The 27,129-nt window shown below is 43.8% G+C and overlaps 1 protein-coding gene across 3 annotated transcripts in view; it reads left to right on the top strand.

Annotated features, from left to right (window-relative positions):
- Nucleotides 1-27,129, top strand: part of dner (delta/notch-like EGF repeat containing) — a 282,574-nt gene that overhangs the window by 74,065 nt on the left and 181,380 nt on the right. For all 3 annotated transcript variants that reach the window (XM_059651234.1, XM_059651233.1, XM_059651235.1), the window contains exon 2: nucleotides 26,004-26,474. In XM_059651234.1, the coding sequence (XP_059507217.1) occupies nucleotides 26,004-26,474 (471 nt within the window). The remainder of the gene's footprint in view (nucleotides 1-26,003; nucleotides 26,475-27,129) is intronic.

The following is a 27,129-nucleotide window of genomic DNA, read 5'->3' as shown; positions in this document are numbered from 1 at the left end:
AGGGTCGAGCAGTGGATGTGGTGTACATGGACTTCAGCAAGGCATTTGATACGGTTCCCCACGGCAGGCTCATTCATAAAGTCAGGAGGTATGGGATACAGGGTGACTTGGCTGTCTGGATTCAGAATTGGTTGGCTGACAGGAGGCAGAGAGTGGTTGTAGATGGTAAGTATTCTGCCTGGAGGCCAGTGCTGAGTGGTGTCCCGCAGGGCTCTGTTCTTGCGCCTCTGCTCTTTGTAGTTTTTATAAATGACTTGGATGAGGAGGTTGAGGGGTGGGTTAGTATGTTTGCTGATGACACAAAGGTTGGAAGTGCCATTGATAGTATCGAGGGCTATTGCAGGCTTCAGCGAGACATTGACAGAATGCAGAGCTGGGCTGAGAAATGGCAGATGGAGTTCAACCTGGATAAATGCGAAGTGATGCATTTTGGAAGGTCGAACTTAAATGCTGAATATAGGATTAAAGGCAGGATTCTCGGCAGTGTGGAGGAACAGCGGGATCTTGGTGTTCAAGTGCATAGCTCCCTCAAAGTTGCCACCCAAGTGGATAAGGTTGTTAAGAAAGCATATGGTGTTTTGGCTTTCGTTAACAGGGGGATCGAGTTTAAGAGCCGCGAGGTTATGCTGCAGCTCTACAAAACCCTGGTGAGACCACACTTGGAATATTGTGTCCAGTTCTGGTCGCCCTATTACAGGAAAGATGTGGAGAGGGTGCAAAGGAGGTTTACCAGGATGCTGCCTGGACTGGAGGAGAGGTCTTACAAGGAGAGGTTGACTGAGCTCGGACTTTTCTCTCTGGAGAGAAGGAGGAAGAGAGGTGACTTGATCGAGGTGTACAAGGTAATGAGAGGCATGGATTGGGTCGATTGCCAGAGACTTTTCCCCAGGGCAGGATTGACTGCCACGAGGGGTCATAGTTTTAAGGTGTTAGGAGGAAGGTATAGAGGAGACGTCAGAGGGATGTTCTTCACCCAGAGAGTTGTGAGCGCATGGAATAGTTTACCAGTGGTAGTCGTGGAAGCGGAGTCATTAGTGACATTTAAGCGACTGCTGGACATGCACATGGACAGCAGTGAATTGAGGGGAATGTAGGTTAGGTTATTTTATTTTTGGATTAGGTTTATTCCATGGCACAACATCATGGGTGGAAGGGCCTGTACTGTGCTGTACTTTTCTATGTTCTATGCTCCAGTTCTGTTCCTTTGTACCTGCAGTGAGAACATATTTCCCCCTCTCCCTCTGGATCTTTTTTCAAGATTGGTTTGCTGTTTTTATTTCCGTAATGGGCTTCCGGTATTCTGATTTTGGAGATTTTTCTTTGGGGAAGGAGAAAGCTTATTATTTTCTTTAATTTAACTTATGGTGGTTCTCAGGAGCTGCCTTTCTTTCAGAATAGTACTAGTTCGGCATCAAATTTGACCAAATTATCAAGGTTATTGTTGGGGATGATGCTTTAATTGAGGTCGCTGATCGAATTAAAAGTAAAACTGAATGAAACTTCTTGAGCTGTAATCAGAATGCGGTAACAACTTTCTCTATCTCCTTGATATTCTTAGCAACTTGACTCACTCCCAAATGTGGACAGAGTGAAGTTAGCCGAATTGCTGAGCAAAGATATGTTTTGCCAAGCTCATTCTGGTGCTGTTTCATTCCACATTGGAAGATCAGCAATTCTTTGAAGAATAATACTCAAGGGATGGATGAGCCCAGCCAATAATGTGCTTAGCAATTGCGTATTGAAGAAGAGAGCCAAACAGATATACGCTCATATCAGATGCTGTGATTCTACAGTTCAACATGAGACCATGTTGGTTAGAATCATAGGATCCCTACAGTGTGAAAGGAGGCCATTCGGCCCAACAAATCCACACCATCCCACCCACCCTATGTCTGAAGACCATCCCACCCAGACACACCCTATGTCTGTAACACTGCATTTCCCACGGCTAACCCACCGAGCCTGCTTATCTTTGGACTGTGGGAGGAAACCCATGTAGACAAGGGTAGAATGTGCAAACTCCACACAGATGGTCGCCTGAGGGTGTGATTGAACCCAGGTCCCCGGTGCTGTGAGGCAGCAGTGCTCACGACCGAGCCACCCACCACGAACTACAAGGGAATTTATTTGAATCAGGGCCTTGAGATACATCATGTAAAGTTAACCTTTAGTAGTTAATACGAGGATACAAGGCCACAGCTTAAGAGTGGAGGGATGACCCTTTGGAACTCAAATGAGGAGGAATTTCTTCAGACAAAGGGTGGTGAATCTGTGGAACTCATCGCTGCAGAGGGCTGTCTATATATGCTAGTCTGGTGTTCCCCGTTGTTTTTGCATTCTCTCATTATGTCTCGGAAGACCACACACACGGACCAGATACTCAGTTGCACTAGCAACCATGCCAACGCCAATGCCCACAAACAGAGCTGCATCAGGACAAATTGCAGCAACCTGGAACTACGCAAAGCAGAACAGGAGCACCTATACAGAGTCTTCAAAAGGAATGGATACCCAAAAAGCATAATCCGCTATTACCTCTGAGACAGAGCACAGCAAGAAGACACAACACGACCAGACTCACCAATCACCCTACTGTACATTTCAGAGATGACCACAAGACTACTCAGACCCTCAGGTATCAGAGCAGCCCACAAACTGACAACCGCCCTACAACAGCTACTGACAAACATAAAGGATCGCACACCCCAAAGCAGCAAAACCAGGGTAATATAAAAAACCCCATGCAAGGACCATAAGAAATATTACACAGGGCCAAACTGGAAGCAAACCAACAATACAGATACATGAGCACCAACTAGCCACCAATAGACATGACCAATTCTCTCCGGTCTCAATGCACATAGACAAAGAAGAACACAGATTTGACTGGGATAACACATCCATGATAGCATGAGCCAAACCGAGACATGCCAGGGAATTCCTGGAGCCTGGTATTCCAACTGGAACTCCATCAGCGAATTCAACCCTTTGTGCAAACCACTGAGAAACAGAACTGAAAGTGATACCAAACACCCCAACTAACCGAGGCATATAAATAATGAGCGGGGCAGAACACCCACACTTCACTGAAGGCGCACTGACACTGATACCTAGCAAGGTGATGAAACTTCTGCAATCAAACACACTGGCTCAATGAGCAAGCCTACACCCTCATCTGCAATCCAAGTTACAAATCTTCTCAAAAACTTTTAACCATCTCCCTCTGCATGTTCAATGACATTACCATTGTCAGGGCAAGAGTGAGAGTATTGTTAGGGCCCACAGACTTGCTGTGTCTAGTGGATGTCACACAGTGCAAAATGAATTGGCTAAAGACTGATATGATAAAGAAAAACAGTAAAATGGAGACGGTATGGAGACAGGTCAAGAGGGTTTTGTGACAACAAAGAATAGTGTCATTTCATGTGATGTTATAGATTATTTTCAATACACAGAGATTGTGGTGTCATTTTTAAAACAGTTCTCATGGGATCACAATGTAGCCAGCTGGCTCAGAACTTAGTACCCACCCCTAATAACCCCTGAGAAAGTGGGGGTGAGCTGCTTCTTGAATGGTTGCAGCCCATGTGATATAGATGCTAGACCTGCACACTGCCATTAAGCAGCAAAATCTCAGGTTTTGACCCAGTGACTAAACAGTGATATGTTTCCAGGTCAGATTGGAACTTGCAAGTAGCCGTGTTACCATGCTTCTGCTGTACCTATCCACTGAGGAGAATAAAAATCACAGGTTGGAAAGGTGCTGTTGAAGGAGCCTTGGTCTATTGCTATAGAGCAATCTGCAGGTGTTACACACTGCTAGTACCATGTGTCAGTGATGGAGAAAGATCGTATTCGAGGTGTCGAGTGAACAGCTGCTTTGCCCTTGATATTGCTGAATATCTTGAGTGTCGTTGGAGCTACACTCATCCAGACCAGTGATCCATCACATTCCTGTCCTGTGACTTGTCAGCAAGCTCTGGGAATTACAGGGATGAGCTCCCCCTCGCACAATTTCCAGGCTTCAACCTGGTAATCACAGTATATATGCGGCCTGTCCAGTTACAATTCTGAATAATGGTAATCTCTAGTGTGTTGATGGTGGGAGACTCAGCCATGATAACATGGTTATCTTAAATAAAAGTGCTTTCACACCTTTTTAATAGAGCCTTGTCAGAAAACGAAACATTTTAAAGGTATAAAATAAAAGAAAATTGCTTGTAATGCAACTATAATAAGCTGATTGATTTATTTATTGATTTTGTTGTCATATTTCAGTACTCATGACAATAAAATCAATCAATCGATCAGGACCAGAGGACATAGTCTCAGAATAAAGGGGGCACTAATTTACACTAATTGAGATGAGAATTTATACCCTCAGAGGGTTGTCGGTCTTTGGAACTCCTTGCCACAGAGAGCTGTGAGGACAGAGCTCATGCGTGTATTTAAGGCTGGGATAGACTCTTGATCAGTTGGGATTAGGGTTATAGGGAAACGGCAGTAAAGTGGATGTGAGGAATGTCAGATCAGCCATGATCCTATGGAATGGTGGAGTAGACTCAAGTTCTGACTGCAGCTACTTTTTCTGATGGTCTCAGAAGACCCCGCCCTAGGAATGGAGTAGACAAATGAAAATGAACTGATGCAGGTAATTGTGTGGTTAAAGCAGGCTTCAGGTGGAAAAGCACAGAGTGAGGGGAATGAACAGAAACCAGCGGAAGACATTATGGTTAAAAGTATATCAGATCCGGAGATGAAGGACGAGGAGGGCTCAATCAGGCATTGAAAGTTTGGAGCTGGGAAAGAGAAGAATGAACAGGGGTCTGCAGTGTTCACTGGAAATAACAAGGGATCTGCGAAGAATCTCATGTCAAGAGTTGATAGCCAGAGACTATTTCCCAGGGCAGAAATGGCTAGCACGAGGGGTCATAGTTTTAAGCTGGTTGGTGGAAAGTATAGAGGGGATGTCAGAGGCGGGTTCTTTACGCAGAGAGTTGTGGGAGCATGGAATGCGTTGCCAGCAGCAGTGGTGGAAGCAAGGTCATTGGGGTCATTTAAGAGACTGCTGGACATGTATATGGTCACAGAAATTTGAGGGTGCATACATGAGGATCAATGGTCGGCACAACATTGTGGGCTGAAGGGCCTGTTCTGTGCTGTACTGTCCTATGTTCTATGTTCTATGTTCTAAGAAGAATGAACAGGGCAAGATTGGACAAATCTGAGAGTCAAAGAACTCCGAAGAACACTTTGTGGAGAAAGATTGAAAAATGTCCATTGGGAGAGGTGCAAGTTTAAATCATTAACTATTGAAGACTGATGTGACAAAGTGGGAAGCTGGAGAGGTTTTTCACAGTCCCACAGAAATGACTCTGTAGAATCAAAATGAACAAAAATGGAAGTACAATCTGGAATTTTCACTGGTGATAGATGGAACGGTAATTGGGACTCTCTGAGGATCTCATTAGAAACTGGCACTCCCCAGCTTGTTTATTTCATGGTGTACCCAGGTGAAACTTTAATATGTATGGTGGCTTCTCATTTAAAGTGTTCTGTTTACATGTTTTGCTTTAATCTTTGGTAAGTTAATGGGACCTGTAATCTTGTTGAGTATTGCAACATTTGTGAAACATCATTTCCTGTGAGACCCAATCTACACACCCTGTTCCTCAATCTTCCCCAGCTATGCCCTCCAGGTTCTCAATTGTAGCTTCTCCCCAATCCCTGAGCTTCTTTCTGATTCAGGTCCTTAGCTCCGCTCCGACGATATCTGCTCCCTCTGTCTGTGTACAATTTGCCTGGAGGCCTCCTACCTCCTAGTGTGGATAGATGCTTTTCTGCCTTCCAACCACCTCCTGAGCTAAGGCCTCCATTCCTGTAATAGATGGCCAGGGGGGAAGCTTTCCCTCCTACCGTTTCCATTCCTTCTTAAAGATGGGACATTATTCTCCAGCCCCCTCTGCTGACAAATCACTACCCATTAAAGTGCTGCAGCGTAATACATAGCTTAGTGGAGTTAAGTGGTGGGAATTTCTATTCGACCTACTCAGAGATGTTATTACCCACTTCTGGAGCAGTTGCAACTTGAGCCCAGGTTTACTAGACTCAGAGGTAGGGACACTATCACTGTGCCACGAGAGGCCCTCTGACTCCTCCACCGCTCCCCGGCCTGCTTTTAAGCGGTGATACCCTCACACAAATGAGGGCCCTCTGCTGACGAACGCAGGGGCTGAACATTCACCAAACTGGACTGCTCACTACAATGAGCAGGCAGTCAGAAATGTGCATACAGCTTAGATCTCAAGGACCTGCTTTGGGTTACGAACTCATCCCAGTCCCTCTCCTAACTGTTTCTGCGGACTATTGAATGTTGCCCCTAAAAAGGTTTACGGAAAAACTGGCCTTAAAATCAATCCTCGGGATGTCCTTTGTAAATGATGCTATCGGTGAGATCAAGGCAGTAATACTTTCTTTGCCAGACGTTGTGCGAATCTCTGGTTTATCTTTAGAATGTCAGACCCTGTCAGCGCATTGCAACATTTTGTCCTGAAATTATGTCTCTGTCACTTCCTCAGCCTCGAATCAAAGACCAGTTTAGAGATGCCATTGCGCGCCTCACTGGGCTGTAGGTGTGACCTTCACATTGAGCAAATATGGATGATGATTCCATTACTTTGGTTCTCCCAACACTGAGATCGGATGAATGGTTTTAAATGGCTTTTCGGCTCAGCCTGGTGAAGGGGTTAATGCTAAGCAATGCTTTCCTCCAATGGGGCATGTCATCCCCAAATGCAGAAGCAGTTCCCTTTCTGTAGTTGCCCAGCATTTTCCCACCCTTCCCTCCTCCACCAAATCATCTGTGTCCTCTCTCAGGGAGAAAAAAATCCCTATTTAGAACATATAGAACATAAAACATAGACAGTACAACACAGCACAGGCCCTTCAGCCCACAATGTTTTACGAATTTTTACCCTTAACCTAAGGTCTATTTAATCTCCACCCCTACCTTATACTATCATCCATATGCCTATCTAATAGCCACTTAAATGCCCTGAATGAGGTCGACTCCATTACCCTCTTCGGCAATGCATTCCATGCCCCGACCACTCTCTGAGCAAAGAACCTACCTCTAACGTCTCCCTGATATCTACCCCCACTCACTTTAAAACTATGCCCCCTTGTAATAGCTGCCCCCACCCTAGGAAAAAGTCTCTGGCTGTCCACGCTATCTATACCTCTGATCATTTTGTACACCTCTATCAAGTCACCTCTCATCCTTCGTCGTTCTAAAGAGAAAAGACCTAGCTCTCTCAACCTTTCCTTGTAAGGCCTTCCCTCCATTCCAGGCAACATCCTGGTAAATCTCCTCTGCACCTTTTCCAATGCTTCCACATCTTTCCTGTAATGAGGCGACCAGAACGGGACACAATACTCCAGATGTGGCTGAACCAGGCTTTTGTACAGCTGGAGCATAACTTCACGGCTCTTGAACTCAATCCCTCTATGAATGAAAGCTAACACGCCATACACCTTCTTAACAACTCTATCCACCTGGGCAGCAGCTTTCGGGGAACTGTGAACATTGCCCTAAGATCCCTCTGCTCCTCCACACTGCCAAGAATCTTTCCATTAACCCTGTGTTCTGCTTTCAAGTTTGTCCTTCCAAAATGAATCACCTCACACTTTTCAGTGTTAAACTCCATCTGGCTCTTCTCAGCCCAGCTCTGCATCCTATCAATGTCCCTTTGTAACATAGAACAGCCCTCCGCACTGTCCACAACACAACACACCTTTGTATTGTCCATGAGCTGACTAATCCACCCTATTTAGAGGCAGTTTGGTTCATACTGATTAATACTAGGGAGTAGGGCAGCGGACAGGAGATTTTCATCCAATTGACTAGATCCCAGAGGATATCTCCCTTTTATAAAGTGGTGACAGTCAGAGGTGGAACAGATTGTTACAGAGCGAATGGTTTCTTTGTGAGATATGGTCTATTCTATTGTTTATCCCAGAATATCCAATGACGTTTTTTGTGATTCAAGTTGCTGCAATAATTTGGAGTAGCTGCCATAAGGAGCAGATATTGTCACTGTTACATACAATTTGAATTGTGTGTCAGGATTGTTTTCACCATCTGCTGAGATTCTGTCTGACAGTGTCCTGGTGAGGTTTTCACCGCAGAAGCCGGAAACAGGAAGCAGCTCTGTTTCCATGTCAGGAACACTACCCCCCCAGTGGTGAGCTCTCCATGGCTGTGGGATTTCCTGTCGAATTAAAGTTATGGAGGTGGGAGTTTAGACATTCCAAGCAGCTAGTAATCATAAGGAAAGGACGGTGAGTGCCAAAGTCCACCTGAGCACGACAGAGACTGAGGTTGTACATTAAAGTCACCACCATCCCCTCGTCATGAGGGAACAGAGGAAGACCCTCATCACAGGGGAATGGAGGAAGACCCTCATCACAGGGGAATGGAGGAAGAGCGTCATCATGAGGGAAGGGAGGAAGACCCTCCTCACAAGGGAATGGAGGAAGACCCCCATCAAGAGGGAATGGAGGAAGATCCCCATCACGAGGGAATGGAAAAAACCCCTCTTCATGAGGGAATGGAGGACGACCCTCTTCCCAGAGAGGGGCAGGAGAAGGCCGTCTCATCTTCCATCTTCGCCTGCTGCCTCCAATCTCTAGTCCTCTTGTAACTCCTCCCACCCTCACCCCTCACCCACTCCTCCTCTGGTTCTTCACCAACCTCCAGATCCATACCTCCCAGGAGGACTATGTTGTTGAGATGGGCATATATCACTACGAGGATTGAAATTCTGGCAGGGGCGGGTATTACTGGGCAGTGGCCCAGGCATTAGTGGCAGGACCTTCTGAACCTGTGGTGCCCAGACTCGGTAAAGATAGCATTTGTCAGCCTGACGATACATCTGCGTACACTGTGAGACAGTGCAGAGATCTGTAGTAATGAGGACACAAACATCTCTAACCAAATGCCTTGAGAGTCTAAGAGATTCTGCACTTCTTCCCTTTGTGCAGCTGATCCCTTGCCTCTGACCTCTCAGGAGCCTGACTCTCAGCCTTTTCTCATCTTCCAGAGTTAGAACCCAGATAAAACCCAGGGACATGCGGAAATGAATGTGCTGCCTGTTCTAATGCTCCATTTTGATGATGTGCACTCAGCAGCAGCAGTGGGTACTATCAATAAGGTACATTGCAGAAATTCACCAAAGATCCTCAGACCGCACCTTCCAAACCCGCGGCCACCTCCATCTAGAAGGACAAGGGCAGCAGATACATGGGAACACCACCCCCTCCAAGCTCCTCACCAATTCACTCACCATCCTGACTTAGGAATTTAACGCTGTTCCTTCACCTAAGGGCATTGTATGTCAACCCACAGCAGGATGACTGCAGCGGTTCAAGGAGGCAGCTCACCACCACCTTCTCAAGGGGCAACTGGGGACTGACAATAAACACTGGGCCCAGCCAGAGACTCCCACAATCATAGAATCCCTACAATGTGACATGGGTCCTGATGGGTGTAAACCCGAAATGTTGGCTTTCCTGCTCCTCGAAGCTGCCTGACCTGCTGTGTTCTTCCAGCTCCACACTGTTCTAATTTAGTGAGGAATAACCTTGCTCTTGTAAAGAGTTGCAAAGTCTCTAATTGTGGCAATTCACAGATTTGGGTTTCTGAGGAAAGCAATAGGAAAACCAGAATTGTAGCCACCTCCAGTGTGAATCCACATTTGACCAGATCGAAATCAGGTTGAGCCAGTTGAACATGAGCTGGTTTTCTACTGGGTTCTTTCTGGTCCAGGACTCCATCCGCAGGCTGAGAATTGGGATTATTTCCCTAAAGCCGATCAATAGTCCATCCTGCAATCAGCCGTAGGGTGTACATGAAGTCTGTAAATACTCCCAACAGCACTCTTTGTAAGTTTTAAAACAGGCAGTGAAGATTATCAGTGATAATGGGAACTGCAGGTGCTGGAGAATCCAAGATAATAAAGTGTGAAGCTGGATGAACACAGCAGGCCCAGCAGCATCTCAGGAGCACAAAAGCTGACGTTTCGGGCCTAGACCCTTCATCAGAGAGTGAAGATTATCAGATCAGCCATGATCTCATCGAATGGCACAGCAGTCTTGATGGGCTGAATGGCCTGATTCTTTGTCTTATGGTATAAGAACTGTGCCTCTTCTATTATTCCTGTTCTCCTGCAATCATGGGAATTGGGCATTGATTGTGAGGAGCTTTAGCACTGAACGTACGAGGGGTAATAAGTAGATCTTAAGATGATAGTCAGATCTGGTTTTCTGTTGGTGAGATAAAGATCAATACAGTATGGCTTTCCTCTTGGGTCCACACCAGTCATAATCACAACTCACGTGCAGAAAGGCAGAGAGGTGATAGCCTAGTTATGCTATTACTGGGCTGTTACACTAGAGACCCAGCTGGGGATCCTGGTTCAAATCCCACATTGGCAAATGGTAGAATTTGAGTTCAATAACTAAAGCAAAAAATTGTGTCTAATGCTTATTGTTAGGAGGAAAACCCCTCTGCTTTGCTAAAGTCTGATATGTGACAGTAGTGTGGTTGACCCTTAACAGGGATGGGCAATAAATGCTTATTTCATCAGCAATGTCCTCATCTGGTGAATTAAATCCTTAAAAAACTATTTATTGCCAACAGCAGGAAGAATGCTCTTAAAATATTGTCTGTTACTACTGTAACAGCCTTGAAGCTGCCAAATTTTTAAATGATGACACCTAATTAGAGATAGAGTTGCTGAAAGAAATTAAACAATTCACTGACAGATGCACTGGAAAATGTGGAGAGAGATAATGGGAACTGCAGATGCTGGAGAATCCGAGATAACAAAGTGTGAAGCTGGATGAACACAGCAGGCCAAGCAACATCTCAGGAGCACAAAAGCTGACGTTTCAGGCCTAGACCCTTCATCAGAGAGTCAGCTTTTGTGCTCCTGAGATGCTGCTTGGCCTGCTGTGTTCATCCAGCTTCACACTTTGTTATCCTGGAAAATGTGGAATTGTGGCTGGAGAGTGGATCAGCCGAATTAAATCAAGGCATTCAGTAGATATCATAAACCCACTGAATGTCGTTTAGGAACATCATCGATATCCTAAAAATTAAATTATATTTACCCACTTACACAGCCTTGTGTATTTTATAGACTTCAATGCACAAACGAGCTTGTGCGTTACCCCGTAACCTGCTTAAGGAGCTGAGATCAGTCAATGTTATTGAAATAAAGACAGGAAAAATAAAAGCTGATTCTAAAATGGTTCAGCAAATCTAGTGATGTACCTGCAAAATATAGACATCCGATTAATTTCCTATCTCCCCTCACTCACACCTGCATTTCATTTGCATTGATGTATTTCACTTTTTGGTTTTTGCTGGGATTTCTGTCATTGTCACCTTCCATTTGGCTGGTGCAGGGCATGTGTAACTTGAGATTCCTGTCTGACTGAGACCTTTCAACTGTGCTATTGTGAGGAAGGATCCAACCCCTCTCAACTGTCTTCATGTAACAGAAAGGTCAGAGCCCGTACAGCAAATTGCTAGCACCGACCCACATATTAGTTGACTTCATGGGAAAGTGCCTTTGTCAATGATTGCAACGTCTTGGAGCAATTCATTTCCATTTCCATTATCTTATTAACTCTGTGTGCATGGAGTTTCCAAAGTAATGCTGTCCAGAAACATTACTTCCTACTGAGGTGACCTTGTCTTTGATTTGATATGATTTATTGTAGTTACATACACCAAAGTACCGTAAGATGTTTTGTTTATAAGCAGTGCAGGCAAATTGTAGCTTAACATTTAAATCTAACATTAAAATTTACCTTCTAAATATTTCTAATTAAATGATCATTTATTAACAGCATCTGTAGCAGTTTTAATATAATCTTAACTCAGTGCCCCCTCCACCACTTGTCTTTCACCTGCTGCATTTGTTTGTCTATTTTTGTTACTATTATTGTCACTTACTTACATAGTTTTAACTTGATTACTCAGCCTAAATATTAATTTTTTGATGTGACGTTTGCTTTCAAACTTTGAACTGTGAACATTTCATGCAGCAAAATCCCATTAAAGAAATGTAACATGGTTAAAGTCACAAATTAAAGCATTCAAAATCCTTTCTCGCTGTCTGAAATTTATAGTGAGGGAGGGAAGGTTTTCAACAAAACAAAAGAACAAATGAAAGCAGGACTCAGTCAATTAACACTAGGGCCTTGGGTTGTGTTTTAGACCAGAGAGACCTCAGGGGTTCAGGTACACAATTCTTTGAAGTTTGTGTCACGGGTACACAGGGTGGTTAGGAAGGCATTTGGCATGCTTGCCTTCATTGCTCATATCTTTGAGTATGTGAGTTGGGACGGCATGTTGAGGTTGTACAGGACATTCTTCTGGAATACTGTGTCCAGTTCTGGTCACCCAGTTATAGGAAGGATATTATTAAACTGGAGTGATTTCAGAAGATATTTACGAGGATGTTGCTGGGAATGGAGAGTTTGAGGTATAAAAATAAGCTGGAGAAGCTTCTCTGATGAAGAGTCTAGGCCTGAAATGTCAGCTTTTGTGCTCCTAAGATGCTGCTTGGCCTGCTGTGCTCATCCAGTTCCACGCTTTGTTATCTCGGAGAAGCTGGGACTTGTTTTCACTGGAGGTTGAGAGGAGAGTGTTTTTTTAAACCATGAAGGGGATGGATAACATGAAATTGCAGATGTATTTTCCCTAGGAAGAGGGATTTTAACACCGGGCACATTTTTAAGGTGAGAGGAGGGAGATTAAAAATGACATGAAGGGTAACATTCTTACACAGAGAGTCGTTCATGTGTTGAATGAACTTCCAGAGGAAGTGGTGGATGAAGATACAGTTACAAGGTTTAAAAGGCATTTTGATAATTATGTGAATAAGAAATTTTTGGAAGGATATGGGCCAGGAGCAGGCAACTGGGATTGGTTTATTTGGGATTATGGTTGGTGTGGACTGGTTGGAATGAAGGGTCTGTTTCTGTGCTGTATGACTCCATGACTCTCTCAATCTTGACCTATCCCCTCCCTACATCCCCACCTACACTCACCTTTACTGGCTCCATCCCCACCTCTTTGACCTGTCTGTCTTCTCTCCACCTATCTTCTCCTCTATCCATCTTCTATCCACCTCCCCCTCTCTCCCCACTTATTTCAAAACCCCCTTCCCCTCTCACATTTCTGAAGAAGGGTCTAGGCCCGAAACGTCAGCTTTCCTGCTCCTCTGATGCTGCTTGGCCTGCTGTGTTCATCCAGCTTCACACCTTGTTATCTCAGATTCTCCAGCATCTGCAGCTCCTGCAATCCCCGTTCAGGGAAGATGTTGGGGAGCACGTCTACACACAAAGGGTGGGAGTGGTTTGGAACTCTCTTCCACAAATGGTATTGGATGCGGAACCAGTTGTTAGTTTCATATCTGAGATAAATTTTTGTGAAGCAAGTTTATGGCCAAAGACAGGAATATGGAGTTAGGCCTCAGATCAGCCATGGTTTCAGTGAATACCAGAACAGGCGCATGGGGCTGAAGGTCCTATGATCTCTGCTCTCTTGCCTGATATGGTCATAGATAATGAGCTTACCTAAAAAAAAGTACATCGTGTGATGCCAATCACTACCAGCTGTGGGTAAGGTCTTTTGCTGTCAACATCCTCTTTCCTTGGCTGAGTCTAAGGGCCTACTTGGTGAACACAGATAGGGGAAGCCACCAATGAGTTGCAACAAGAAGAAGCTGTCTTCAACAGGATGTAGTTAATTGTATGGCAACAATTAGGTCACTACACTACACTAAGACTGAGAATAACAGGTCAGTCTTTTTCAAGATGCTCAGATGTTCTACCTTTCCCCATCCAAGTCCTCACGATGTCCTCCCAAGGAGTGAACCTTAATGCAGTTTCCAACATTGACGCTGTCAGAGCTATTATCTTAACAAATAAACCAGGACAGAGCACTTATAAAAGGCTCTTCTGAGCCCATTGTCAGTATGAAATTTTGCAAGGAATTAGACATTTTAAATTTTATTTAACATGCAAATATAAAGATGTAACTGTTGTAGGTTTTTGTTTTAAATTGAGCACAACTAAATAGCATGAACTTAGCTAAATGTTACAAAGTGGAACAGTGCTTAGCTAACCACAAGATAAACTTGTTTGAGATATATAGTTTTAGACTGTCACTCTGTGTAAGCCATGGTTTAGTGGGCAAATTAACTATAGTCCACAGTACAGAAAGATGTAAATGAAGCATTTTCATCAATACCAGCATGTATACCTGACCTAGGTTCCTCCAACATCTTTTATCGGCCTACACACTGTTTGGTCAAGTGCTGAAAAGTGGGATTAGAACATTTAGGTTTTCTGAAGAAGGGTCTAGGGCCGAAACGTCAGCCTTCCTGCTCCTCTAATGCTGCTTGGCCTGCTGTGTTCATCCAGCTCCACACCTTGTTATCTCAGATGCTCCAGCATCTGCAGTTCCTGCTATCTCTTTAGAACAGTTAGGTACTTATTTTTGACTAGCACCGATGTGATGGGCTGTAGATCTCTATGATTCTTTGGCTCAATGACGCTCACTTCCTCCTTTTCCTAGCTCCCTTGTTTGTATATTTAACGTTCTGTTTAAAATAATTAATTCCACCTCATTTACCGTCCTCCTGTTGTAGCATATTTTCACCACCAGCTATGCAATGAAATGCCTCCAAATTCTTTGTTTGATCAGGAGACCAGACTAATAAGCAATATTTCAAATGCAATGAGACCAATTTTTGATATCAATGTTATATTACGTCCCTGGTTTTATTTCTGACAATTATTACACACTGGTCCTTGGAAGATTTGGGAGTATTATGATAGTGGAACATTAAGTTATAACTACTATTATCTGATTTTTGATACCTAGGACATCTCTAGCACTAAGACAGTTTTTAGAAAAGTAAAAACACTGAATTAACTTAGCTGAATTAACTCCTCTCTGATGAAGGGCTAGGCCTGAAACGTCAGCTTTTGTGCTCCTGAGATGCTGGGCCTGCTGTGTTCATCCAGCCTCACATTTTATTATCTTGAATTAACTTGGCTGCTGAGGCCACCTGAACAGATTGAGCCAGGCTCATGCAACTATCAATAAACAAGATCTGAACAAGTTTGAACTAAAATTAACTGAAACCAATCATTCAGACCAGTGTTTCATATTCAATTTAGACTTCTCTGGAAGTTTCATTGTTGGTGTGAAAATTACCTACAAATGATCTAGTCTGGGAAATACCAATGAAGTCAGACACATGATTACAGAATGGAACTATATTTCAGGCAACAGTTTTTAAGGCAGGGTTGAGAAAAAAAAATAGATTTGGAACAGCAGAACTGGAAGGTGTGTTTTCAGTTTCTCCCTGTTTCTCTCAATGTTTCAGAAAAAAAAACGATGGTCAGTGATAATGTAAATTAGACAATCATCTGTTTACAAAGAACTGAAGGTAATGTGCAGATTTTGCCGCTACTGAGGAAACAAGACAGAGGTTAAGCAACTGTAGTATCCAGTGAAAAATTAACAAGGTCTCTAAGGGCTTTTTTTCAAGCTGCCTATTCATGATACTTTTTGAATTTAGCACTTTCCCAGTTTTATACTTTATGTCAGTGCTTAATGTCACAACTTATTATTTTTCTCCTGGTTAATAAGTTATTATATTCCTCTCTCTTTTACGCAAGAAAACTAAGTAATTAGCTCTTTCATGTATCGCATTTTCATTGATGTGTGATATAATTGGATGCTAAACATTAATGAAAACTTCTTGCTGACATGCAGAGGCAGCCAACATAATGAAAGATCCCATCCTGGTTATTATCTCTTCCAATCTCTTTCACTGAGCAGAGATACAAAGCTTAAACACGTGCACCAACAGATTCGAGAATCGCTTCTTCCCCGCTGTTATTAGACTGCTGAATGGCTTCTCCAGTCTTAAATTCAATGTTGATCTCACTCTTTGTGCACCTTCTCTGCAGCCATAACAATATATTCCTCGCACAAAAACATGAGGCGCTGGAAAAGCTCAGCAGGTCTGGCAGCATCCATGAGGGAAAAAATCAGAGTTAACGTTTCAGGTCCGGTGACCCCTCCTTGCTTTGTTCTATTACTCTAATACACTTTGTATGGTATGATCTGCCTGTACTGCTCGCAAAACCAAACTTTTCACTGTACCAAGGCACATGTGACAATAGTACATCAAACAGAAAAAATTAAAATTCTTTGTTCTAATCTGCTGAAGGGGCTAAAAAGAGGGGACCCATTTCAACCCGAGACTGAATTCTGGAGAGTGTTCGTGAGTATTTTTCTAGCGTTAAACCGTTGTGCCCAGTCCAAATTACAGAATACTCGAGCATCTCACCATACCACTGCATAAGTCCAGATTAGAGGTTCAGAGATATTTTGAAATCAATTGAGGCAATAGATGAATGCTTTCCTTCTGCAATTTAGATTCCTGAAGTGTGGAAACAGGCCCTTCGGTCCAACAAGTCCACACCGCTCCTTGAAGCATCCCACCTAGAAGCATCCCCCTATAACCTACACACCCCTGAACACTATGGGCATTTTAGCATGGCCAATCCACCTAGCCTGCACATCTTTGGACTGTGAGAGGAAACCGGAGCACCCGGAGGAAACCCTCACAGACATGGGGAGAACATGCAAACTCTGCACAGTTACCGGAGGCTGGGATCGAACCCGGGTTCCTGGTGCTGTGAGGCTGCGGTGCTTACCACTGAGCCACCATGCCACCATTTCTCAATGAATGACTGAGAATGACCATTAGCTACTCAAAGCAGATGATATTGTCTGTTTTCATGGATTCTTTCATCTTGTTTGGTGTGTTCAAAGTGATTGTGCCATGGAAACACTTGGCAAATGTTAAAACCCTTCACTTCACAAAGAACTCGTGTGAGGTGCACCAGATGTGGAAGGATAGGAGAAAGCTCAAGTATTCTCGCACCGAAAAGATGTGGACTCTGGATCAATTGAATTTTCAAGGAAGAGACTGAGTTTTTTTTATTTGGCCACTGTGTCAAGCAATATCCACCAAATGGCACAGTAGCACAGATCGTGACAGCTAGTGATAGTTCTACTTTGGAGGTCAAAATGAGACTTTAAAATCTGCAAACATCACAGATAATAGACACACGTTGTTTAATTCAGGCTTGTGTGGCCATATGCCATCATCTTATTCCAGGGGAATATTATTTAATGCAAGAATTGTTTATATTAATTAGACAAGAAAACACAGCTGAAGTAACCAAATTCAGAATTTCACCAAGAATCTGGTGAATAGCATCGATACCTACCAGCGATCACTAGCACAGGAACAGCTATTATCCATCCTCATCCTTTCAATAACCCAGTATCTTTTTTTTGCTTTCGATTGGCCTACTTTTATGACATTTCAAGATCTTCTTCAGCTATTTTTGTAAAGTCCTTCAAGGAAGGACAATACACGAAGGACTCATGGTAATGCTTACTGTTCCCATCACGTTGCTGGAGTTACATTTAGAGTCAAAACAAAGTCAGGTGGGTGTGATATTTTATTTCAGGGCAGGTTACAGCAATGGAAGTATGATAAATGATGCACTGGCAATTAGCTTAAAGAGATCAGCCCTTAATACCCTTGTCTTATTGAGAAGTATGCAGTCCAGAGTAAACATTGATCGACCATCCTTTCCTGACTTATGGAAGAGGATAACTCAGTGTAAATATGCAAGATGTTAACCTCCATATGAGTTACATTGAGTTCTCCAATGTTGCCTGGCTAAGAGTTTTCAGTGTACATTGTTGAACAATTGAATATAATGGCCAAACAATAGCATTCCAATACAGGCTATTTTCGTTCAAAATTATAACTCTAGTTACTCTGTTTATCCATGTGAGGAGGTGGTAAGGATGTGATTGAAAGGAGCAATCATTTATTAAATAATTGTAGATTTTAAAAAACTCATTTTGACCACCAAAGTAAAACCGGAATCACTTTAACTGTTTTCTCACCTTTTATCCATATCTTTGCGATTACAGACAATCACAGAAATGTATGGAATATATTGTAAGTACACTGCTGAATGCCTTCTATGTGTGTCCTGTCAGAAATGTTGCTAATGGAGGAGCAATAAATGCAACTTAGGTAGGTAGGAAAATAATGGAAGGTTATACAAAATGAAGAAAAACAAAACCAGAAATGGTTATTGCATGGCAGAGGCTATGAGGAGGAAGACCAGGTTCCATTGTAAAAGACTGTTGAACAGAAGTAGGTAAACCCACTGTAAGGTGAAGAAATAGTTGAGGCTGGAAAAAAAGGATATGATAAAGATGGAACAAATTAGAAAATGTCTTGGTTAGAACAGCTCGTCAGGAAGGCTAATGGAATGGTGGACTTATTTCAAAGGAGTTAGAGAGTAAAAGTAGGGAACTTTGTTTTGAAACTGTGTATCATGTTGGTGAGACCATGTCTGGAGTTCTGTGAGCAGATCTGGTCCGCTTATTTAAAGAAATATATTATTTCATTGGAGGCAGTTCAGAAAAGTTTCACCACAATGACCCCTGGTATTGAGAGATTGCCTTATGAGCAAAGGTTAAACTGGTTGGGACTCTACTCATTGGAGTTTAGAAGAATGAGAGGCGATCTCTTTGATTCTTAAAAGGCTTGACAGGGTAAATGCTGGGACGATGCTTCCCCCATGGGAGAATCTAGGACCAGACGGCACAGTGTCAGGATAAAGGGGCACCGATTTACGTCTGAGATGAGGGGGAATTTCTTCTCTCAGAGGGTTGTGAGTTTTTGGAACTCTTTGCCGAAGAACATTGTGGGTGCAGAGTCCTTGTGTGTATTTAAGGTTGAGATAGATAGATTCTTGATCAATTGGGGAAACAAAGGGTACAGGGAAAGGGCAGAAATTGGATGTGAGGAATGTTGGCTCAGCAAAGATTGTATTGAATGCTGGAGAAGTTTCAAGGGGCTGAATGGTCTTTTCCTGTTCCTATTTCTTGTGCTTTTATATCATCGTGTGAGCATGCTTTGTGGAGATGAATATGTTAAAAGTGCTTTGCACAATCATGTAGGTAATAATTATAGATAAGACTTCCAATATTTGTTGAAGTTTTAAGCATATTGTAATTCAGTGTTCCCAACAGGGAGCAGCGATCGTACAGTGTGGGTCAGAGCCCCAGCGACATCATTTCCTGTGGGAAACTGTTAACTCCTGGCAGCTCACATCTGTCTGCCCCTTGGGAAAAACGTAAGAATATTTAGGAACAGTATCAAGTTCAACTAGTGTGCTCCTTTCTGAATAATTCACTGCCACCCCCATGCCTTTGCATTGTGACCCCCAATATTAGGATAGACATTGGGCCTCATTTTGCCTATTCTATTGGCACATAAACAAGCACAATAACTGGCCAATCAGGGACCAACATCCTTTGCCAAACATCTACTTGAAGGACATTTAAGATGATCTGTGATTGGCCGGATTTTCATGTGTTCCCAGTGACTTGCCCTTTAAATGGGTAAGTCATTGGTCAAACCTCTGTCTTAGACTGTCTCATCAAAATTTTGTATTACGCTGAGGTGGGAACTGGGCTGAAGACTCGGTGATAGGAACATAGGAACTGGAGTAGGCCATTCAGCCCCTCAAACCTAGTCCACCATTCAACAAGATCATGGCCTAACTCAATAGGCTTACCTTGGGTCCATATGTCTCGAAACCCGTACTAATAAAAAATTGTCTATCTCAGATTTCAATTTGACATTTGAATTAGCATTGACCACCAGAGATTGTGGCGAATGCAGGGAAAAGGTCTTACAGGGACTTTGAAAGTGGAGGTGGGAGGCTTAAGAGGAACTGATGGCCTTGTGGTATTATTGCAGGACTGTTAATCCAGAGACCCAGGTAATGTTCTGGGGACTCATGATCAAATCCTGCTTTGGCAGATGGCGAAATTTGAATTTAATTAAAAAATGGCCTGGAATTAAGAATTTAACAATGACCATGAGTCCATTGTTAATTGTCAGGAAAAAAACCATCTATTTCAATAATGCCCTTTAGGGAAGGAAACTGCCAAATGGAATACAAGTGATTTCAGCAATATGGTTGACTCCAACTTCTGTCTGGGCAATTAGGGATGGAAACTAAACACAGTGATGCCCATATCCTGTAAATGAATTTCTTAAAAGGACCTCAAACTGCAGATGCTTTCGACAAACATAAGGTCTATTGGCACACACTGGCAATATCGTCATCAGATCAGGAGTTTCTATATTCAGGGTGCAGTGCTAGCGTTCCTATCTCTGGACCAGGAGACCAGAGTTCAAGCCACACCTGTATTAGAGGTATGTGATACTATCTCTGAGCTGGTTGATCCTTTGTGCGCACACACTTCATTGTTCAAATCTGGCCTGTGCAGAGAGCCATGGGGTATTGAGGGAAGGGTGCGATGAAGTTGGGAAGTACTCACATAGCTGTTTTAGAAATGCATCCTGTCAAATAAATCTCAGCTTCTTACAATGGTCCTGATATGATTCAAAAGTACGGTGATTTAGGAACGTTAAATACTTCCAAAATCACGTGGCACCTGTCTAAAATATTGAGCCAGGAAAAGGCTAAGTTGCTTGTCAGAAATGCAATAATTATTAGATTAGATTTAAAATGCATCACAGAGCATTGTAACTGGCATTATCAGATCGAGTAATTGGCTTAAAAAGTGGGTCCAGCAATAACTGTGCAACAAAATGTAAACTTATAATTTAAGGCATATAGATTTCAGCTGAGGTGTATAATTTGAAAACGAAAACCATTATTTCATGCCTGATTTCTCTTTGGAAAGTGCAGTGTTAATGCAAAAGATTTACTTTGGGGTAGTATAGCTCTGCAGCCCATGTGACGGTTGCCACAGCAATATCAGACAGTGATGGTAGCAGAATCACACAGATGACCTTGCTTTGTTAGAATGACTTCTAATGGAGCTTAGCTCACCGACATTCTGCAAACAGCGACAAGACACTACGAGTGAAATGAGCTCTTGGCTTTATGTCGCTGTTTAATGACCCATTGTGCAAATGAACAGAATCTCCAGTATTTTGTTTAGCTATTATAACTGCTATCCTGCTCCATGGTAACCACATCAGTGTGACCTTGCTTCATAGCAATATTAATTAGCTGTAATTGGATCTGTAATAAAATCTGCAAACAGAGAGAGAGAGGGAGGATGTAAAATAATGGGAGGAGCGATAGTACAAGATGCCAGAAAGCAAGTGTACAAGAGTTGAGAAACGACTAAAACAAGAGAAACGAAGATGGAGAAACAAAAGCACAATGTAATTAGTTTAGGACAGAAAGTGGCAAAATAAAGATAAAAAGAAGTTAAAAATTAATTTAGCCTGGAGCAAATCCATGAATAAAATTGTTTTGCTTGGGAGCATAGTGTCCTTTGATTTCGAGTTTAAAATGATATCTTGCAAGTTTGTTGGCCATATGTAAAGAGTGAGTGACATTCAATATCAAGACTCAATCTAGAAAAATTGATAAATAAGGTGCAGACTTGTAAATCCTCAAAGGCATTTTGAGAAGTTTTATCAGATCACCAATTAATAATCGAAGCAGAAAGTATTATATTTTTAGTCATGGCAATGAGCACACTCTGAAGGAAGACTGGTTTCCCCTCTAATCTTGATCTGTAATGTTAAATATTACTGACTAGAGCATATCATGTGTAAGGAAGTATTTAGCACTAACAGGCTATAACAGGTAACAAGACTGAGAGTATTAACCACTAATTTGGAAAGTCTGAATCTATATCAGAACAAGGTAAAAAAAATAAAAACCCTGTATTTTCATTCTTTCACTTTTGTCCTTCTTTTTGTTTTAAGTTCTTAAGCATCTGCATCGCAAATCTTTTTAACTGAACAGTGAAATAACTCCACAGAGGCTGGTATCCTGTCACAAAGTCACCCTTCATATACATGTGGCGAGCCCGTGACACTGATCCAGCTCCCTCAAAGCCAGGTCTCAGTGTGAACAGAACCCCTGATATTCTTGTTTCTATCTGTCAGCCAGGGCTCCCTGATTGGACCAGATTTACAGCCCCAATCAGGGAGAACTCAGATTCTACAAAATCCACTGGGCCCTCCCCCTCTGAGTCCAAGGATTTTGGCTGGTTCCTTTTTCTGTCGCTCCCCCTTGGGAATTTTAGCACCGGGTCAAGCTCTTGCATCTCTGCCTCCGGCCGGGGCGGTGAGTAACACTGTAGCTCACCTCCAGTGCCCAGAATGTCTCAGAAGAAATTCATTCTCCTCTTCAAATGGCAAAAGCATCGAGGCAGTGACATCTGTTGTGTCCATCCCATATTTCCAGGTGTACTCAACACTTGATGGAGAGGGAGAACCGATGGGTTCCGGAACAGTGGGAAAGTCTGTCGAGGAGCTGGGAACATTTTACTCCCGCACTATTTTGCAAGTTTGCAGCTTTCAGATGGCCCACATGCTCCTACTTGAACTTCATATGTCACTGATCTGACTCCATGTGGACCCTGCCTGTTACCCATGCAGGGCCATTGCCATGGTTCGCTCAAAGTAAACTGTCTCTCGCGCCAAACAGAGCCCTGTGACTGGCGCTGGCATTCTTGGTGCTGTTTCACCCTCCCCACACCCCCCAGGCCCAGGATTTAACCAGATGTGGAGTCTTCTCCTGATTAGCAACTGCTGGGTCTGTCCCTGTAGTTATATGTGGCATGGCCCTGTAATCAAATAGGAACTGGGACAGTTGGTATTGAGTGGAGCTGTGGGTTATTTCTTTAAACCCGCATTCAAAGTCTGAACTGTTCTTTCTGCCAGACCATTGGATGAAGGATGGTATGGAGCTGTCCTTACATGTTGAATACCATTTGACTTCAGGAAACACTCAAACTCCCTGCTGGCCTGTTATCTGTGACTAGCATTTCCAGGAGCCCATGAATTGCAAAAGATGCGTGGAGATTTTTTATATTGTTGTCCCCGTGTTTGCTGAATGATCTCCATGCATGTCCAGCCACTTGGAGTGGGTGTCCACAATGACCAAGAACATTGAGCCCATGAAAGGACGTGCATAGTCGCTGTGTAACCGAGTACAGCGTCTACCCAGCCATTTCCATGAATGTGGTTGGGGGGGTGGGGTGGGGCCGTGGTGAGTTGGTGGGGGCTGCGTTGTTGGCACTCTGGACATTGCCCCATTCAGTGCAGCTATGTCAGCATCCAATCCTGGCCACCAAACGTAACTCCTTGCCAACATCTTCATTTTGGAAACCCCAGGTGGACTTCAGCCAGTGTCTCGTGGTGACCTTTGCCCAGGACAGTCACTCTTGCCCCCCGTAATAACGTGCCCACCTTCTACTGTGGTCTGGTCTCTCCGCCTCCAAAAACATTTCAGTTCTGGTTATGATGGCTCCCTGGGTCACCACCAACTGTTTCAGTTTAACCATGTGCTGCCTTCGCAGGAAAGGCTGGGTCACCCAGCATTGCATTTACTGGAGGTTAGAGCAGTAAGAGGTGACTTCATTGATACATATAGATTCCAAGGGCGGCTGCCACAGTAGACATAGAGAGGGTGCTTCCTCCTGTAGGAGACTCTAGAACCAGCAGTCAGTGTTTAACAATCAGGGCTTGCATGTTTAAAGAGGTGACTTTTCTTTTCTCCCAGAAGGTTATGAGCTTCTGGAACTGTCTCCCTGAACAAATGACAGAAGTGGAGCCCTGGAATGTTACTAAGGCAGAGGTAGACGGATTGTGTTAGACAAAGGTGTGAAAGGTTGGGGAATTTGCATTTGCGGTAACAGAAGGACCAGCCATACCCTCAATGAATGACAGAGCAGCTTCAGGAGCCTGAATGGCTGCTCCTGTTTCTAGTTTGTATGTTGATATGTTTATAACCTGGTATACACTATAGTGTTAGTAAGAACTGCCAATGCTGGAGTCTGAGATAACACAGTGTGGAGCTGGAGGAACGCAGCAGGCCAGGCAGCATCAGAGGAGCAGAAAAGTTAACCTTTTTCTGAAGAAGGGTCCTGACCCGAAACGTCAGCTTTCCTGCTCCTCTGATGCTGCCTGGCCTGCTGCGTTCCTCCAGCTCCGCACTGTGTACACTATAGTGTGGTACTTCACTACAGCAGTGCATTGAGGCTGCAAGCTGCTGAACACAATCTGCTTGGATTGTTCCTCTACTTACTGCAAGCTCTTCAACCAAATACTTTGGCTCGGTCTATTGCTACACAGCATTGTTCATTTAACATACTCAAAAACTTCAGACAATATACATTGAAAAACCATCAAATTCCACCCATTGCTTCCATATAGAACTTGCTATTTATAAACTTACACATAAACCCTGCCATGGGCTTTACCTCCTACTTTATCTACTGAAAATAACACTGTTAATTTCATAAAATCCTTTCAGTGTGAAAGCAGGCCATTCAGCCCATCTGGGTGAGCATCCCACCCAGACCCCACCCTATCCCTGTCACCCTGCATTTCCTGTGGCCAATCCACCCTAACCTGCACATCTTTGGACTGTGGGAGGAAACTCACACAGACAGTGACCTGAGGATGGGATTGAACCTGGATCCCGGGCACTGTGAGGTAGCAGTGCTAGCCGTTGAGCCACGGTGCTGTCCCTTGTTGAGCCAGCCTTCTGAAATGTAGCTGGAAATGCACTATGTCAGAAACATTTTGACATGGAGATTGTGAGGTACATTTTAATCAATGTTGATTACTGCAAAACCAATGATATCCACGCAGTTTGATAGTTATTCAAAACCTGATACAAACCGATGGGTGCAATTTGAGGACGATTACGTGGTATATATGGGAACAACCCAAAGTCCTTCAACTGCGAGAGTAATTTTTCACTACCCGTGTTGTGGAAAATGTGTAATCTCTGCACAGTGTTTTCTCGGGTAAAGGTTACTGCATTACCATGTGATGAAATCACTGGTAGGAATCAGTGTTTCAGTCTGTGTCCTTGTTCTGTTCGCACTAGCGAGACAGCATGGATGTGTATACATATTTGTTTGGAGTGATTTGAGAAACACTGTGTTCCTGAGGCTCACGCTCTTTATACACAGTTGGGTTTTTGGTGGAAAGTGTAAGATTCTGTTGCTTGGCAATGGTTCAGCACAGCCTGATGTTCAAAACCAAGGAACATTCTTAACCCAGCACCATCTCCATCTCATGGCACGGTGGCTCAGTGGTTAGCACTGCAGCCTCACAGCAATTGATTCCGCTCTTGGGCGACTGTCGGTGTGGAGTTTGCACATTCTCCCCATGTCTGCAGGGGTTTCCTCCGGTTTCCTCCCACAGTCCAAAGATGTGCAGGTTAGGGTGGATTACCCATGCTAAATGCAGGGTCACGGGGACAGAGTAGGGTATGGGAGTGGGTCTGGGTGGGATGTGCTTTGGAGGGTTAGTACGGGCTGAATGGCCTGTTTCCATGCTGTAAAGGTTCTGTGATTCAACCCTGGATTTGGTATCATCCTTTCATTCAACTCCTTAGCTTTTCCCTTCTATTTTTCACATTGAATGGAGTCATGGAATAGTGTTTTGATGTGTCAACGGCACGGCATTATTGAGAGGGGAGTGTTTACAATGGGGTAGGAGATGGGTTACGGCTGGCAAGTGAAGGTGAGCCATTTTTCAAGTCGAAATGAAAGACCGAAGACAAATATTATTCCTAGAAGTGCTTCCTGGTGGTTCTGGGTGAATCATAGAAAGATGTGAAAGGAATGTGTCACTTCCCTGCATTTTTAACAGGGAACACTGTGTCTCTCACAAGATGTTCGTTGTGAGCTGATGGGAATCTAAATGAGTGTGACCCAAGGGATTTTCAGAAACTGTGTTCGCGAACAGTCTATCTCCAGCCGAATAAAATTGCATTCCTTTTTCTTCTAGGACCGAATAGACAACTGCGCGAGCAACCCCTGTCTCCATGGCAACTGCAGCAGCTCCGTTGATGGTTATGTTTGTGTTTGTGAAGAAGGTTATCAGGGTGATATGTGTGATCAACCTCTGCCAAGCACATTGACCCCAACCTGGACAGAACCCACGCTGTCATGGCAACCCCAGCCAGCTACAACACCTTTGTCATCCAATGCTACCTCACCCTCACCTTCACCCTCACCTTCCCCCTCACCCTCACCCTCGCCTTCTCCCTCACCCTCGCCTTCTCCCTCACCCTCGCCTTCTCCCTCACCCTTATCTTCACCTTCACCCTCGCCTTCTCCCTCACTCTCACCCTCACCTTCACCCTCACCCTCACCCTCATTCCCTCCCTCATCCTCGTGGCAAACTGCTGTCACGTTGTCGCCGTGGCAGCCAGAACCCGGACACAGAGTGGTAAACCTAACCTGGGCCCTCAAAGAGGTAAGAAAGCCAACTGTTACGCTCAGTCTGTCCTCACCTTTTCTTCCCCGCTAAGAGTCCCTTCTCGAAGTAAATCTCGGCCAGGCTGCTAGAACGCTCCTTGCTCTGGAGGCAGTGGGTTTCACGGATTTCTGCCAAAGACCATTCTGCCTGTCTCATCTCAGAGCGCCTGCTATACCAGGAGGGTAATGGCATCTGGAGAGAATTGTCAGGGTGCAGAGGAGGTCAATCTGCCTCTTGTGCTTGCACTGGCTCTGTTACCCAGTGCCAATCGCCTGCCATTTCTATCCAAATACACCCTCCAACGACGCTCTGGAATACCTCAGATAGAACCTGCCTCTTTCCCACAAAAGGGTTCCCACTGAATTTGATAATAATCCTTGTTCCTGAAACACCTTCACCCATTGATCTTGACCTTTCCGTCACATGTAGGAAAATAATAGCCCAAGCCTGCAAATATCCATTTGCGAAAGTCTGCTCAATGGAGCGAAATTCTGAACTAATCGAGCAATCAGGACAGAAAACTCTGACAAAGCTTGCACTTGAGTAGAGGCAATGACAGTGTGAGGGTAAATTGAAGAGATGCTAGATAATCTCTGGTTGTTTTCTTTGGAGTAGAGAAGGTGGAGGGGGGGTAACAGGTGGAGATGGATAA

This window comes from Stegostoma tigrinum, chromosome 14 (genome assembly GCF_030684315.1).
Source record: "Stegostoma tigrinum isolate sSteTig4 chromosome 14, sSteTig4.hap1, whole genome shotgun sequence".
NCBI lineage: Eukaryota > Metazoa > Chordata > Chondrichthyes > Orectolobiformes > Stegostomatidae > Stegostoma > Stegostoma tigrinum.
The sequence above is the reverse complement of the archived record's forward strand: the minus strand, read 5'-3'. Positions and strand labels throughout refer to the sequence as shown.